Source organism: Diceros bicornis, chromosome 10 (genome assembly GCF_020826845.1).
Source record: "Diceros bicornis minor isolate mBicDic1 chromosome 10, mDicBic1.mat.cur, whole genome shotgun sequence".
NCBI lineage: Eukaryota > Metazoa > Chordata > Mammalia > Perissodactyla > Rhinocerotidae > Diceros > Diceros bicornis.
Genome location: NC_080749.1, coordinates 58,808,036 through 58,824,246, shown reverse-complemented (window position 1 = coordinate 58,824,246; position 16,211 = coordinate 58,808,036). Strand labels below are relative to the sequence as shown.

The window sequence follows — 16,211 nt, the reverse complement described above, 5'->3', positions numbered from 1 at the left end:
CATATTCTGCCACTCACATTTGTATGGACCCAATATCCACTGCATTTAGCACAGCTGTGCACAAATTCTGGGGCCAGAAATCAAACTAGTAACAGCGACAAAAGTGTAATGTATTGAAGACAGACTCAAGTCAAGTCGAATCTTTTATTATCATAGTAATCTGGCCTACTGAGGTTACCTTAGTCTTATTATATACTATTTGATTTTCGTGTTCAGGGCACTACATTAAATGCGACGTGAAATTACAGCCATTGTGAAATAAAGTCATTTCTAAAGGGACAGATGGCACATAAAATGCCCTGTCCTAAAGGCTCGAATCCAACATCTATACTGCTTCTCAGGTGTGAAAGTTACTTTTAAAGTTTCATGGAGGTAAAATAACAGAATTATGTATGTCTTTGTGTACTTATAGATCAGGGAAGAAGTATCACTTGAGAAGAGGAATTCATTATCCTGTTCAGTTGCAAATTATTACACGCCAAAGGCAAGTAACAATTTATGCTGAGCACCTAGTGAAGAACGCTAATTTTATATATTTGAGATGCTGTGTGCCTTCTGAAAGGATGATGGAATTTGCCAAGTTGATATACTTAAAAGCTTTATCGAAAAAGCGGCATTTTAACCATTAGACATATATCAAATAGGACTTACATAAAATAAAGAAATATGCTTTAAAAATGTTAGACTAATTCAAGAAGTTATTTAAACACAGTGTCTCCTTCCCTCTCTGGGGGGAGACTTGACTTGGTAATTGGTCATAAAAAAAAAAATCTGAGTTTTTAACTGATGACACTTGAATATGGATCAAAGATGTCTTTAGGCTACCTGAAATCACACTATAAGGTGAAGTTATATTAATAAAAAAGATACTCAGAACAATTGTCTCAATGTACTCAAGCTATTTAGTATCTTGTTCAGTCCTAAGTGCTGTATTAAAAGAGGGACAATGAAAATAGAGTTGGCCAATCAGGATGGCTCCATCAGTTAACTGTTTTCCATCTTCAGTGTCTCCTTATCTGCTGGTTCCTTCCCCTCACGATACAAACAAGCTGAGATGACTGCAAATTCTAAGGTTGACTTTCAGTCCGTATATTACTTGCTGCTAAATCAGATTCTGTTCACCTTTTCCTTCTTGAGACTATCTAAACTCTTTACACTCAGTCTCAATGGTCATCACTATCTAAATTCTTTGGCTGCTTCCTCTCGGTCTCCATCAAAGGATCTTTTTTTTCAGCCTTTCCTTTAAATATTAATGTTCTCTATAGCAGTACATTGACCCTCTTTTATTCTGACTGAAAACAGAATTTATCAACATCTATAACTTCACCGATACACTGGGGCATCCACATCTTTTTCTCTAGCCCAGACCTCTCTCCTGAGCCCTACATCTATATCTCTAACTATCTGTTGGATGTCCCACAGACACCTCAGTCGCCATAAAAACCACTCATTATTTACCCTTGACAAATCAGTTCCTCTTATATTTCCTCTCTTGGGGAAAAGAACTATTATTTACCTAGTTATCCAAGTAAACAACCTGAAAAGTAGTCTTGAATCTGGCTCCTTGTCTCTCTCTAATATTCAGTTGATCTCCAAGCCATGCTGACAGTCCTCGCTCAGTGTCTTTGAAACCCATCCTCTCCTTCTATGAACGCTGGCACTTCCTTAGATCAGGCCTGCCTTATATCATAACAGTCTGTTCAACTAGTTTTGTCTGAATTCCATCCATCCTCCATACTGTACCAGAGTAATCTTTCTAATATACAGAAGTATGTGGTAATATTTTCAATTTCTGGCATTTTCACTCATTCGTTAAAATTCTTTAAGGCCTCCGTATCACTGATAAGATAAATATAAACTCCTCCATGTGGTCCCTGATGAGCTGGTTCCCACCTACTGAACTAGCTACTCCTAGATTAATTCTTCTTTGTTCACCCCATGCTAAGCCACTATGAACTAACTGCAATTCTCTAGACACTTCTCTATTGGTCTAACCATGGATAGTGATTCCTTAGAAAGGAGTGAACTGTCAGTAAACTTAAATGCCTAAGCAAAAGCTGTGGTGATTTCAAAGAGAGTCCAGCCTCAGAAGTGATGGGAATAGATGGCCAGTGAGGTTATTACTGGCCCAGTGGGAGGGTATGGACAAACACAAGAATTCACATTAGCCAAAATGCTGAGATAATACACAATTGGAAGCACCGAATTCTCTAGTGGATAAGGTACCTTTATAGTACCAAATTATTTTCACATCTTTTGAGGATAAAATTGAACTTTTTGGTTTAAAAAATAAATATAACAACTAAAAAAATAACCCAATCTGTTGAGGCTCTAAATGTAGATGCAAATAAATATGTTTTGACAAGAGAAGGAAATATTTAACCCCAAAGACGCAAAGTTGAAACAATTTTGCTTTATTTTACTTTTATCACATTAGCATCAGGTCCTTCCTCATGAGCTGCTGCTGTCTACTCCGGCCCAGTTCAAGGCTTGATTCCTCCATGAAGCCTGACCTGTGGCTCTGCTCACAGTTCAGGGACCTCCCATTCTTCCAAACAAACAACCAGAGCCCTGGAAATCTGCACCACCCATGCGCTGCTCTGAATGGACTAGAGCATGGTCCATTTAACTGTTGCCTGAGTAAATACTGCTCATCTCACTAATCAGATCATGAGCTTCCTGGGAACGCAGCCAGAGCTACTTTTATCCTGGTGTTCCACACCTTGCATTGTACCTAATATATAGTCAGTTGACTGAAATGAACAAATGAATAACTGTTTTAAAATTTCTCTTCATCGTTTTTTGTTTTTTGCTTTTTTGCTGGGGAAGATTCGCCCTGAGCTAACATCTGTGCCAGTCTTCCTCTATTTTCTGCGTGGGTTGCTGCCATAGCATGGCCGTCGATGAGCGGTATAGGTCCGCGCCCGGGAACTGAAGCTGAGTCGCCGCAGCGGAGAGCGCCGAACTTAACCACTAGGCCATGGGGCAGCCCCTCTTCATCATCATTTTTAATTTCACCTGATGCCCCAACCTAGATCTCTATTTACCATTCTCTGTCTTAGCAACAAGCAAATAAAAGCAAGCAAGCAAGCAAGCAAGAAACAAATTTTCTTATTTTTCTTGGTACAAGCTTGTGTTATACTACTAAGCCTCCATCATCAAATACAACTGAAGGAAACATTGCAACATTTAGGGGGACAAGATGACATATTTACAAAGTGACATTTGCATGTTTACCTAAACATTATTTTGATCTTTCTGATTCATTATACTTTCAGAATAATGATTCAGAAGATCAATTAATATGGACTGACCGTTCAACAGTTCCATAACATGAGAATAGTCCAGGGCAAACCATTCAAGTGTGCTTGTGAAGAAAGCCCTCTGCAGATCAGCACAACAGTTACTGCTTTGAATGCCCATGCTCCCGAGTCCCTAGTTTTGCACTGGAAGCAGCATATGCACCTCAACTGACTGTTTTATGGTGAACGCAGAAACTGTAGCCCAGATAACAGCACTCGATAGCATAAAACTTAATGTTGAAAATAAGCTGACAGTTCAGCTATGTAAAACATGGTGAGACACTTTAAGTCTAATTTTTAGGAACTAAGGGAAACTATCCAAGCAGGAGCTGATCCACATGGAAAACCACTTACCCAGGATTTGCTTGCTCCTTCACTCTGATCCAAGGCACCAGGAAGTGAATGATATTTTATATAAACACTGAGTTCTCATACAAAATCACATAACAACATTGAATTCTTAAAGGAATTTTTAAAAGTGCATTTATAGACTAGATGAAGAAAATATTTCAGAGGAAGGGCTTAGTGTAAAAAAGCATAAGTACAGTTTTATAGACTTTTTATCAGAAATTTCAACTTTGATATACATAGGGATTTGATTAGTATTAATAAAATCAATATAATATATATTGAATACAGTATAATAAATATATATTAATATATATTGTAATGTATAATATATTTTAAAATATAAAAGTCTAGCTTCAGGGAGCATAACTTAGATAGGAAGGAAACCCTAAGTGTGTAAACCAGAAAAGAAAAAATAGATAACAGTAATCAATAATTTTCAACAGATTAAAATGTATTGTAAGTGGGAAAAATATTAAGTGTGGAAATCTAGTAGATTTTGTTCTACTTAACATTTGATTAGGCATATTATGGAACATATTTTAGATGCGTAAATCATGTATACACACATGATTCTTTTTTTAAAACCAGGGATTGCCTTATAAACGACCATAAAGAGGCATTAAAAGTATTCAATCAGCCAAAAAGAAAATTGTATGTTTGCAGTTCGGTTGATTTTTGCTCTTACCTGGACATTTTTTGGAAGAAAAGTAATAAAGTGTAATACTGACACTGCAATGTCTTGGGAGAATTTCAGATGAATGTGCCATCTCCATGACCAACCGCCTCCACTCCCATCCTTTACCTTACAGGGTTGGGAATGTGTCATGAGCGTGAAACACACACTCTCGTTTACCTGAGACAGTGACTGTCGGAGCCGTGCCATCTGTGTGCTGTGGCCTTTATTGTGTTCCTGCTCGGAAACCATCTGCTTAAGCTTTTCCTTCTCTATAGCTATGCTATTAAATGCAGACTTCAAAAGAGAATGCACTAGGTGGGGGAAAAAAGTGAGAAACAAAGATTAAATGGATCCAGAAAGAATATACAAAATTATAAACTTCTCAGCATTTTAACTCATGCATAGACATTTTCTGGAAAGGTTATGTTACAGTCAAATTAAAAATCAGCCTTAAAATGGAATCTATCGGAATATCTATACACAGAACAAATATGGTAATGGTAATTAATCAGGATGAAGATTTTAACATTTCATACCAGACAAGCCAACAAAAACTCGGAAGCAGCATATAAAATATCAATATCAATTCTAAATATCAATATTTAGAAATTAATCTATAATTCCTAGAGGAAAAGGGAACAAGTTTTACTCTACCATAGTTGATGAGAATATTTGAGCAGTTCTGTGTACAATGAAGTCTCACACAAATGATGTAGAACTATCCAAAAATTATTTCCCAAAAGTGTGCACCCAAAAAAGAGCCATGAGTCCTGCCAACATAAAACAGGTGGCTTATTTAGAAGTTCTAACTAGTTCTCTTTGAGGCAGGAAATGATTTGGTCTTAAGAACAGCACTTGCATTACTTTCTCAGCCAGAAGCATCTTGACGTCAGAAGTGCTTTCAAAGAGTACAAACTTCCAGTTATAAGATGAATAAATTCTGGGGATCTAATGTACAGTATGGTGATTATGGCTAATAATACTGTATTATATACTTGAAAGTTGCTAAGAGAGTAGATCTTAAATGTTCTCACCACAAAAAAGTGGTAATTATGTGATATGATAGAGGTGTTAGCTAATGCTATGGTGGTAATCATTTTGCAACATATAAGTGTATCAATCAACATGCTGTACACCTTAAACTTACACAATGTTATATGTCAATTATATCTCAATAAAGCTGGAAATAAAATAAAGCAAAATAAAAGCAATAATAAAAACAACATCCCCCCCTTTTTGCATGCCTAACAAGACACATTGGTAAAATCCAAGGCAGTCTTTACTTTTGAAATACAAAACGTTGAATTTCCAACTCCTATCTTTATAACAACAGTTTCTATAATATGCAAAGTCTTCTAAAATAGGGATTTCCTTATTTGAGAAAGGTTATTTTTTAAAGTAGTAGAAATTTTTAACACAAAACAGTGGCCTGATTTAAAGGGGATAAAATGGCGGGATCACAAGGGACTCACAATCTATTGATTTATGTGTTACATTCCAGGCATCATCAATTTAAAGGTAATAACTTGATAGCTGAAATACATTAACCCCACTGGCAGCTCTAAAAGCAGGCTCTCACTCATTTCAAAACCCATAATTCTTTCTAAAGAGTTCTCTCAATAGACAAGCCCTTTTTTTCTAACATAGTTGAAAAGAAAATACGTTGTTTCAACAGAGGCTTTAAAATTCTGTTGAAACTTGGATTTCCTGAAAGCCTCAGGATTGCAACCAAATACACAAAGCTTTCCTGGGGCTGCCTTCAAATTGATCCATCTCCCTCTAGAAGCTGTGCTATACTTCACTCTCACATCTGCTGTCTCGTTCTACCTGCTCCTACAATCCCCTTGCCCCTCATTAGAAGTGAATGTTACTGGCTTTACTGGCCACAAATCTATGCTGTTATATAAACAAAATAACACTGCTCCAGTCTAGTGACATAATTAGCATCCAGCTAAGAAATTTAATAAAAATGCATTAGGAGTAAAATAGTAGATGAAAGAGAGTTGGCCTTACAGAATCTCAATGGAGAAATCTACAAAAAAAGGAGAAGATGATTTAGCTTAATTGGTTTAGGATTATGGAATTAAAGAAATTTCTGATAGCACATCTTTGCTGATGGCTTGAGAGTAGAGATTTTTGTTGACTCCCCAGAGATGCCCTCAGTGTGTGCTCCTTCTTTTTCTGAGCCACCAGGCTCTTGAGTATTACGGGGACACTTGAGATATTCCATTTAACACACATTTTCAAGAATATTTTATAACCTATTACCAGCAGCCTCAGGGGAAACATATGTGATTAATTCATAATAAGGTCTTAGTGACTGAAAACAACATAATGTGTATCTTTCTCCAAGAGATTATGCATTTTGAAAGACAATGTCTGGGAAGGTATTATCTTAAGTCAAAAAATGAATTTCAGTGTCTCAAATTTAAATACTACAGCAATAAATGGGGGAGGGTGTTAATTTGGGAGCTGAGGCTCTTCCCGGTAAATGCAGACAGGACTGCTCAGTCCACCTACACTCTACTGTCTTGCTTCTTATTTATTAAACCCTACCCTCTGTGGCTGATGACAACAATTGAGCTTATGCAACATGTCTTATTGAAAATTTAACATTAAAAAAGACTCCAAGGTGGGGTTGATTTCCCCTCCCCGCAAATCTGGACTGGTCTGTGAAGCTCTGACCAGTAGAGTGCAGTGGAAGTGACACTGCACCAATTCCAGAGCTGACCTTGAACAGGACTGGCAGCTTCCATTCCATTCTCTTGGATTCCTGAGCTGCCATGGAGAGGGAGATGGACACAGCCATGTGCAGTGTTGCAGCCACCCCCGCAATGTGCTAGGCACATGGGTGAAGCCATCTTGGACCTTTCAGCCCAGCCTAACCTCCAGCAGAACACCACCGAGCGAGCCCAGTCAATGCCACGTATGCAGAAGAACTGCCTACCTGAGCCCTGTCTGGATCTCTGACCCAGAAACTACAATTGTACAATGATTGTAAGCTACAATCAATGAGTGTTGTTGAATAGAAACAGAGAAAGATTCAAACAGAATCTATTTCTTTTTTCCTTGCTAAGCATAACCCACAAGTATGTATTAAATGATAACTAAAAGACACTGAAAAAAACATGTTGAGTAGTAGTGTCTGCTGACCTGCCCAGGATAACTCTTTCTCTTTCTTCCTTTTTTCCCTCCTCAATGACACTTTCTTTATTCAGTCAAAACTGTAAACCTACGATGTGTGTTCTCCCAAGAGAGAGGCATCATATCCTGCGGCGTTTTGTATATAGAACTCCAAACAGTATAGAAACCATTTGATCTTTCTACTATGACCCCGAGACAAGGATAAAAGAGCAAATGGCAACCTGGCATCACAGAAGGGAGCTTCTCTAAAGGGCACGTGATATTTGTTGTTACCTTTCTGTGCAATTAGACAAAATTCTTCTTGAAGCTTTGTATAATCCGTTGAACTTTCCAGAGGGTCAGTGAGGTGGCTAGGGGGAGTCTGAAATTCAATATCTGCACAAAGGTTGGGGTTGGAGGAATGCAAGCGAACTGGTGACATGGTAGCACTGAAAGGAACCTGAAAGGGGGAGATACAAATTATTAAAGAGCAACAGTGCATTGTTCCACATTCTCTTACATGGAAAAGATCTCTTCCCTTCTTCAGAATAATAGATTCCTCTCTGATGACACACTTGGAGACACTCAGTACTCATTTATTTTGCAGGTGGTTGGTGTGGGAAGGAGTCTCACTTTCCATAGTTGATTTAGTACTGTCACTGTCTCATGGGCTTCTCACTGTTACAGGGAGAGATGACTATAGAATGACATGACAAAAAGGCATAATCCCAGATAAGCTTCAGCTCTAAATCCACAGTTGTATTTAAAAAATTACTGGCAGAAAACAGTAGTCTGAACTGTGATGTAGCTGACCTTCTCTTAGAAAGTCTGAGCACTTGTGTCAGAGTTCTTTTTACGCTCACTTCTTTCTGAGCCTGGAGCTAGAGCTTAGGGAACAGGTAAAAATTCAAGAGGCGCATATACAGAAAGATTCACTTGCTCCGTGGCCATTAGATAAAACATAAAGTTTAATAGTAAATATAATAATGGCTTAAAAGAGTCTCACAATTAAATTTGAAATTGATTTATTAAAATATATTTGCAAATGAAATATATAAATTACTGTAGTTTACCTTTGTATGTTACATACAACTCTGCTACATATCTGAACATGGCTTATGAACTGGCCAATATTGAAAATCATTAAGTAAAAAAAGTCATATTACTATAGATTTTCCCAAATGGCTAGAGCTACTTCCATGCCCAGGCTGGATCTGGGCTAGGCTTGTGATGGGTGGAGGCAAAGCACCTTTCCCTCTCTTTCTAGAAGGTTCTACCATTACAAATGCTGCCAGCCATTCTTGGAAAATGAGAATACCAATTCCTCTTGTAAATCAGATCACCATTAACCTCCCCTATTTCTTCCTGTGTAGATGTTCATTCAATTATCTTCAAGAATTAGATTTTTAGACTCCTCCACAAGCTGAATTTCGTATAAATTAAAGGATAATTCACACCCTCTGTCTAACATGAAATACGCTGTAGGAGAAAGGAACCAATGTCTCGCCTGATGTATATGTATGTCACAACCACTTTCTTTTTTTCATTTTTTGATTTAGTTTAAACTTCATGACAGAAAAAGAGAAGGGAAGAAGGGGAGAGGGAGGGAGGAATGGAGGGAGGTCCTCCATGGAGATCTTGGCTACACTGGGCTGGGAGATATCAACAGCTTGTTTATCTCATCAGGATCAGAATTTATAGCTATTCCAAAAAAGAGACACAAAAGTGACAGATAAGGCATTTGAGAAAATGGAGTCCTTGGGCTCAAGAATTTGCTGGAATCCTGTCCAGGTAACTTTGTGATAACAATGACTGAAGTCTTTTTAGGATGCCTATAAAGGAATGGGATTTATGTGGAAGAATACTTGAAGATAGATAAAGGAAATTTCTGACCTTAACTGTAGTGATACTAAATCTAGAAAGAGTAGTCCCATAAGTTGGTGGAGATGAGGAGGTCAGGGGGAGAGACTATGACTTGAGGAAATGGGTAGACCAGGGAGTTTTCAGATTTAAGGATATGGTTTCCCGATACAAGGAACTAGAAGAGAATTTGAGAAAAAGAAATGTGGGTGTTTGGTGATGGGGACTGTAATGTGTTGAGGATCACGGAAAAGGGTTTTATCTGTGCCCAGGTGCCCTCAACACTCTGAGGACTGGCATGGCATAGGAGAAGGGTCTCTGCCTTTGAGTGGGTAGGGAGGCTGGGGAGAGGTTGCGACAGGAGGCCATAGTGCAGTAGAGGCCCAGAGAGTCCAGTAAGGACCCAGACTTGTCCCTGAGATAATGACCTCTCAATTAAAAGTTGGAATGAGACACCGAGAAGAAAAACATAAGTTACACATTTATATTTTGAACATAATGGAAGTGTAAATTGGCAATTAAAACAGTAAAAATGATTTCGTATATAACCTACAGGGAAAAGGAATTGGAATGCTCTATTCAAACTGCAATCAGACAGCTCCTTGGGAAATTTAAAACTAATTTTTATATACTTCTGACTGAAAATGTTTATATTGATATCTTTTTTGTTAAAACAAGTATATGGAATGGGTTGTTTTAATTGAAGAACTCATGAAATGAAATTGAGAATACAAACTGAGATGTATTAATCTAACTCTGGTTGAATATCTCTTCAGCCTGGGGACTTACTTGCTCAGTTTTTTATTCACCAATTTGGGTATTATGGGATTCAAAAATTTAAGTGGTAACTAGGTTCTCTGTCAGTGATGGCTGGAGTGGAAGCTGTCTATAGCTCTCCATGTTTGTACCAGAGAACCTTCAATGCTGGGTTCAGCCTTTACACCCTGCTCAGGAAAGAAAGCCAAGGCTTCCTTGAAATCCTGTAACAGGGAGGAAGGTTGATCCTGGAACATTCTGGTACCAATAACTGCAGTTTGGAATGGGGATGTTAGGAGATGCTTTTAACACCTGTTTATAAATAAGTCAAAAGAGAAATGGATTGACAGTGCAACTATTGGCACTGAAATTTAGCAACTGTAACATGAAGGAAAAAGAGAGCACACAACAGCAGATCTAAGGTAGATACTGAGCGGATACAACTCATGGGGCCAACGTGAAAAGCCTCTTGCTGTTGTTACTCTGCATTACCTACAGGGATCCTCGTGTGGAGTACTGATTGCACCGGGACTCTGAGGGTTCTTCCAAGGGAAGGGCCAGTGTTTCCCTTTTTCCAACCCCCCATTCTGTTGGGTCTGGCTGATGTTGCAAGTGAACCATTCCAGATGCTAGTGCTAAGCATAAACAAGAATAAATCTCTGAAGCTTCTCCTTGGGTGAACTTTTCCTTGGGAGCAATCTCAGCTGCCCGACACCTGAGTGAGCAAGGAAAACAAGTGACTAGAAGTCATTTGGAAGGATTCTACGTAAAAAGCACCTGCAGGATAGAATAAGCTCAAAATGTGTGCGATGACTTTAGTGTTGGGAAGAGAAAGGACCGGGAATTAAGGGGAACCACTGCAGTAAAAGAAACTGGGGAGCTGAGTCTCTAGCTACAGGTCACTAAGATGTGGGTGAGGGGGCCAAGGGACCCAGCTGAGGGTCCTGCTAGATGTCGCTATGCTCTGGTATGGAGTTAAAGCTATAAACTCCAGAGAGTTTAGAGTAACCATTCCCTCTAGCTATTGCTGAATACATGACCAAATGTTGCCAGCTCTTCTCATTAGATGCATCTAAGTTAATCTTAACTTCTGTGGTCACACCTACCCTGGGAGGTTCGCATTAATACTTTCCTCTTTTAAAAGCTTTCTCTCTCCTACTCCCAATTTAAAAAAATATAAACCCATTCAATTCAAACAGGTTCTAATCCTAGTTTTATTATATTTGCTATATGTATCTGCAATTAAAAAATGAACACAGTAGAAACGCAATCACTTCCCTGCATGCCATCTTAGAAGTACATTACTTAAGAAAACATTAGTATTTTCATAAAATGATTGATCTTTTCTTTCCATACTGAGATACTGTTCTTTCTCTAATAATCATTTGGATTTCTGAATTTTATAAAGCAAAGATTACATTTAAGACTTATTTAACTGATTTTACATGCATCTATTGTCAGAATTTGTGACTATGTCAGTGTCATATACTTTATCCATCTGCATTTGAATACGTGCCTAAGATATACATTAACCAGGAACTCAATTTTAATAATTTGTTTGTTCAAATGTTCACAAAACTGTGAGTTTAAGAGTCAGTTCCCTAATAAATTCCAAGTCACTGGTTCATTTCATAATCAAAAGCAATTCTCTCTCTCAAACAGTCCAGCTGAGCATCCAGATGTAAAGCAAGAATCAGTCACTAATCAAGAGGTAGAAAACCAACAATCCTCGCACCAGTATCCATTCTCCCTCAATGCAACTGAAACCTTTTCGTATTTTTCAGCAATTCTATCCACCTTAGCAAGAGCAAGACTAATCTTAATTCAGGAAATGTTATCTAATAGCCAAAAACCTAACATCCATGATTGCTATGAACTCAGTACTCTGTATTTAACAAAGCTGGTAGGATATTATGATTAAGCAAATATTATGATTTACTTTTATCCAGCAAAGGATTCTTGTATTTACATATTCTACTTTATATTCCACGTGGACAGTTGACTATTCTAAACATCTTCTACTCAATTTTAAATTTTGGTTATTTGTCTTATCTATCTCAATACTTCCTCTATTCTCCTAATATCCATCCTATTTTCTCTTTTTAAAAAAAGCCAAACCAACCTCTATATATGGATTAAACACCATTTAACTTTGTGGTTTTCTCTTTTCCAGACTATATTTGCTGGTTTCAGCTCAATATTCTTTCTAGAAAACAATTTTCCCTTGCTAAGTGTAATTTGGGTAGCCATTTAGAGACGACATCAAAATTCACCTTTTCTTACTCTCTCATTTCTTTATTCTCACATCCTTTTCAAATAGTCACATTGCTACAAAAAAAAGCACAATTTATGTCTGTAGTAACATGACTTTTCTTAGAAAAACAGAAGTCAGTTAGCAAAGGTTCCAATATCAGTATGGCAAAAAAATAACAATATCATTTAAGGAAATCCCACACCACAGGGAGCTGTACTCAGTTTTGCAGCCTTGAATTTACATTATTTCTCACACTGATAGTCGAAGTAGAGAACTGGAATATGCAATAGTTTTCCACCGCAAACGCGAATACCCTGTGCGACTCCTGACATGCAAAGACAGCCAGAAAACATGCGAAAGCTATGCCAACACAGGAGCGGGCTACAGCTGATGCCGTCGCAGGTGAGTGGCTCCATTAGAACAGGAGAGGTGACACTCATACACAGTTTCTCATTCTTATTAAACATCCACGTGAGATTGAAATCCACTCACTGTTGTAGCCACTGCTGCTGCTAGCCTCTGCCGGCGCCGAGTTGTGCTGAACTGGCCCTTCGCAGATGGCCCTTCCTGACAGTGAATGAAAGAAGAGGAGGGAGGAGAAAACAGGGGATGGGAGAGGAGAGGGCAGGATATGGGAGGATGAAAGAAAATCAGACAAAGGAGAGGGAGAGTTTTTAACTGAAGTTGACTTTTCCTAAATCTTAGCATTGAAAAGAGCTTCAAGGGGCACTCATGCTGTGAGAAAAATTCATCATTCTCATCGCAGAACACCCAAACACTTAAGTCTACTTGCTGAATATAACTCCCACCCCAAAAGGAGATGGAAAGTTATGAATTGATGAATAGCTTGTGATTTTAAGGTGAAATAAATGTGCATACCGTTTTATTCATGCAATGTCATGGTATATGAAGTCAAAAGGCATTCAATAAATGGAAGCACAGAAAAATAAGTTCAGGAGAAAGTGATCAAATAAATAATGTGCAAAGGCTAAAACTAAGAGGTTGTAATGAGTGCCTCTTGTTGGCCAGGCAGAATTTTTTTGTTTCTTGCTGGGAGGGAAAAATAAGGGGAAGAGTATTAGGAATCTTTAACTCTCCATTTAGTCCCCTATCATAAAGCTCTCAGGGATTCAACATGAAAAATGGTGCTGGAATTTTCAGGTTGGAGAATTTCCAAGGAGGAAGCTAGTTCCCATAGCATAGGGAAAAAAAAATCTCAATTTCCTCAGTGTGTTGGGACAATGCCTACAAAAATTACCTAAGAAAACCTGAAAGCCTGGGTTTCATTTAGTGATGTGCACCTAAGCATGAACCAGTAGAAGAATGCTAGAGCTTTCTTCCCGGTTTTCTCTTTTTGGTGGACAGGATTAAGGGATAACGACATTTCCTTCTCATCACTCCACTTTGCCTCCATTTGACAGACCCTGACTCTTCAAGGTTGTCAGCATTAATTTCAGTTCCAATTAACTGAGATGTCCTTAGAATCACCTAACAGTCCAGACTGAGAAAAAAAAAAAAAACAGCACAGCTGCTTTAGTCTTTTGGGAACAACCGAAAAATATTTAAAATTCTTCTATCTCCAATTCTCTCTAAACTTTCCAAATTAAATTCACATTTCTCTTCCTTCTTCATAAACCTTCTGCATACATACATGTATATGTTTATTATACATACATAATGTTTTCCACAAAAAGTTTTCTATACAAAAATCCCTTTATGCTTAATGTAGTAAATAAAAGGAGAAAGAACTCATTTTTACCCTTCCGTGTAATTTGAATTTATGTTGAATGATAGGGGAAATTTCCGCCCCAGGTTGCTCCCTTACCCAACCCCATCATTTTGAGGGGGTTGAGGGTGCAAAGGGACTGGCTCTTCACTTACTGAGTTAATAAAATTGTTTTTGAGGAATAAAAAAAAAAAGAAGATCTAGGGTAGCTACACATGAATGACACCAGATCACTTATTTGCTACTCCATACTTCCTACTAGACCTCATTCTCCCCAACATCTAGGGATCTAGTATTTAATTCATGCTATTAGCAACTTCAGAAATCCAGCAGCTCTCTCTTCTACAGCAGCCCTTATAAAATTATTTTCTTCTTGCCCTCCTCTACCTAATTTAACACAGCCAAACTGTTACTGCATAATGACAATATTGAGATTTTTATTAGAACCAGAAATTTGAAGTTTCGGGAGACAAGAAGACTTTTTTCTAAAAGGTAATTCTACAGAATCTCCTAGGGCAACGTTGCCTTCAATGAGTTACACAATGGATTCCTGAGGCTAGCTTCTCAATGGCTTCCAGTAGGAATATGGCCATAGAGGTCCAAAATTTAACCTTCACATTCAAATCAAGGGCACAATTTAACCTACGTAAGAACAAGTAATCAAACGGCCACTATAACATGTTCTTCATTTTTACTTTCCTGAGGTCAATTTTTTAAATGGTCTATTTTATAATTATTTCAAAATGACAACTACTACAGAATGCTGAATGCAAAGTTCAGTGAAACAACATCAATAACAACAACAGCAATAACCATAACTACCACCACCACCAGACAGTCTAGGTCCCTTCACAAAGGGCTGGTGTACTGAAAGTTCCAAACAATAGAGAGGATGAAAAATGAGCCACTGACTACAAAAGCCTCTCAGGTTGGTTGCAACAATGACCATCAGAGAAAGTGGTTCAAGTAGTGAGATGATTATGGGTTCAACACAAATACTTGGCACCATCAGATGGAATTCCCATGGTCAAGGAACATTTAAAACAGGAGGGAAAAACCTGTGTATTAGGGTGGGAAAAGGTGGTGGGTATGTTTAATTTACAGTAAAAATAAATGCCATGCCTTTCTGTAGGTAAAATACTGATGAGTAATGACATTTATATAGGTCATAGTCATCCCTGGCTAATTCTATGGTTCCCCAGCCAAGTGTGCATGTTGGAGAAACTTCCAAGTAACTTCTCAGTAATGGAGAATGAGCATCCTAAGGCCTAAGGATCCTAAGGGATCCTGGAAGGCCTGTTGGTTTGGGCAAGCAGAAAAGGTCGAGGGATGGTACCAAATTCAGCAGCATTCACTCTACAATACCTTTTGTTTTACCTGTTCAAGGGGAAGTGGGGTTTATCTGGGAATGATTAATAGCTTACTGCCACCCCTAAGTCTATTTATTTCCAATTGGATTTGGAACTAAATCACCTACTTTTCAAAGTTCAAAGTTTTCTTTGAATGTGGGGATGAGATGACTTCAATTTCCCTCAAAAATAATTAAACTAGAATTACAAGGGCTATTTTGTTACTTTTTGGCAAAACAAAAACAAAGGAAAAGAGCATAAATAAAAATTTAAAAGCCAACGAACAAATCACCCAAAGATGTGACAAGAGTATAAATGAAGAATATTTTCCTGCTTTTTGAACAATTTCTTCTGATGACTCAAAAAAATCTTCATAAACTCTCTGCACATTGAAAAGCACAGCCTGTGACTAGGAGGGCTATTCAGAGCTGCATTCTGTTTCCTTCAGAAAAAACTGAGTGACATGGGGACTATGGTGGGTCTCACGGCCGCAGCAGGGTGGCCAGGGGCATTTCGCTCAGGCTCCCTGAGAACCAGCCTATTCAAAACAACAGCTGTGAACAGGAATCTGTTCAATGGCACACCTTATAAAAACAAGATCTGTCCACAAGTGTCTATGTTCTTATGACTCTGGCCTTCTTCAATTATTTTATTTATAATGGTTCTTTTTTCCTGGCTATGATAACCATAGATACCATGCTTAAAAAACAAAACAAAACAAAAAACAACCACAAAACAAAACAAAAAACAACCACAAAACTAGACAATCACGTGCTCAAAACAGATGAAATGGCCAAAAGCAATTTTAGGTAAT

The 16,211-nt window shown here is 38.0% G+C and overlaps 1 protein-coding gene across 6 annotated transcripts in view; it reads right to left on the bottom strand.

The window, feature by feature from the left end:
• The window catches only part of OSBPL6 (oxysterol binding protein like 6), a 202,889-nt gene that overhangs the window by 25,370 nt on the left and 161,308 nt on the right, over nucleotides 1-16,211 (bottom strand). For 5 of the 6 annotated variants that reach the window (XM_058549326.1, XM_058549325.1, XM_058549329.1 and 2 more), the window contains 2 exons: nucleotides 7,747-7,912; nucleotides 4,507-4,640 (listed from right to left, as the gene is read on the bottom strand). In XM_058549326.1, the coding sequence (XP_058405309.1) occupies nucleotides 4,507-4,640; nucleotides 7,747-7,912 (300 nt within the window). Of the gene's footprint in view, nucleotides 1-4,506; nucleotides 4,641-7,746; nucleotides 7,913-12,814; nucleotides 12,890-16,211 lie in introns of all 6 variants that reach the window. The other variant, XM_058549330.1, reaches the window with a different exon arrangement.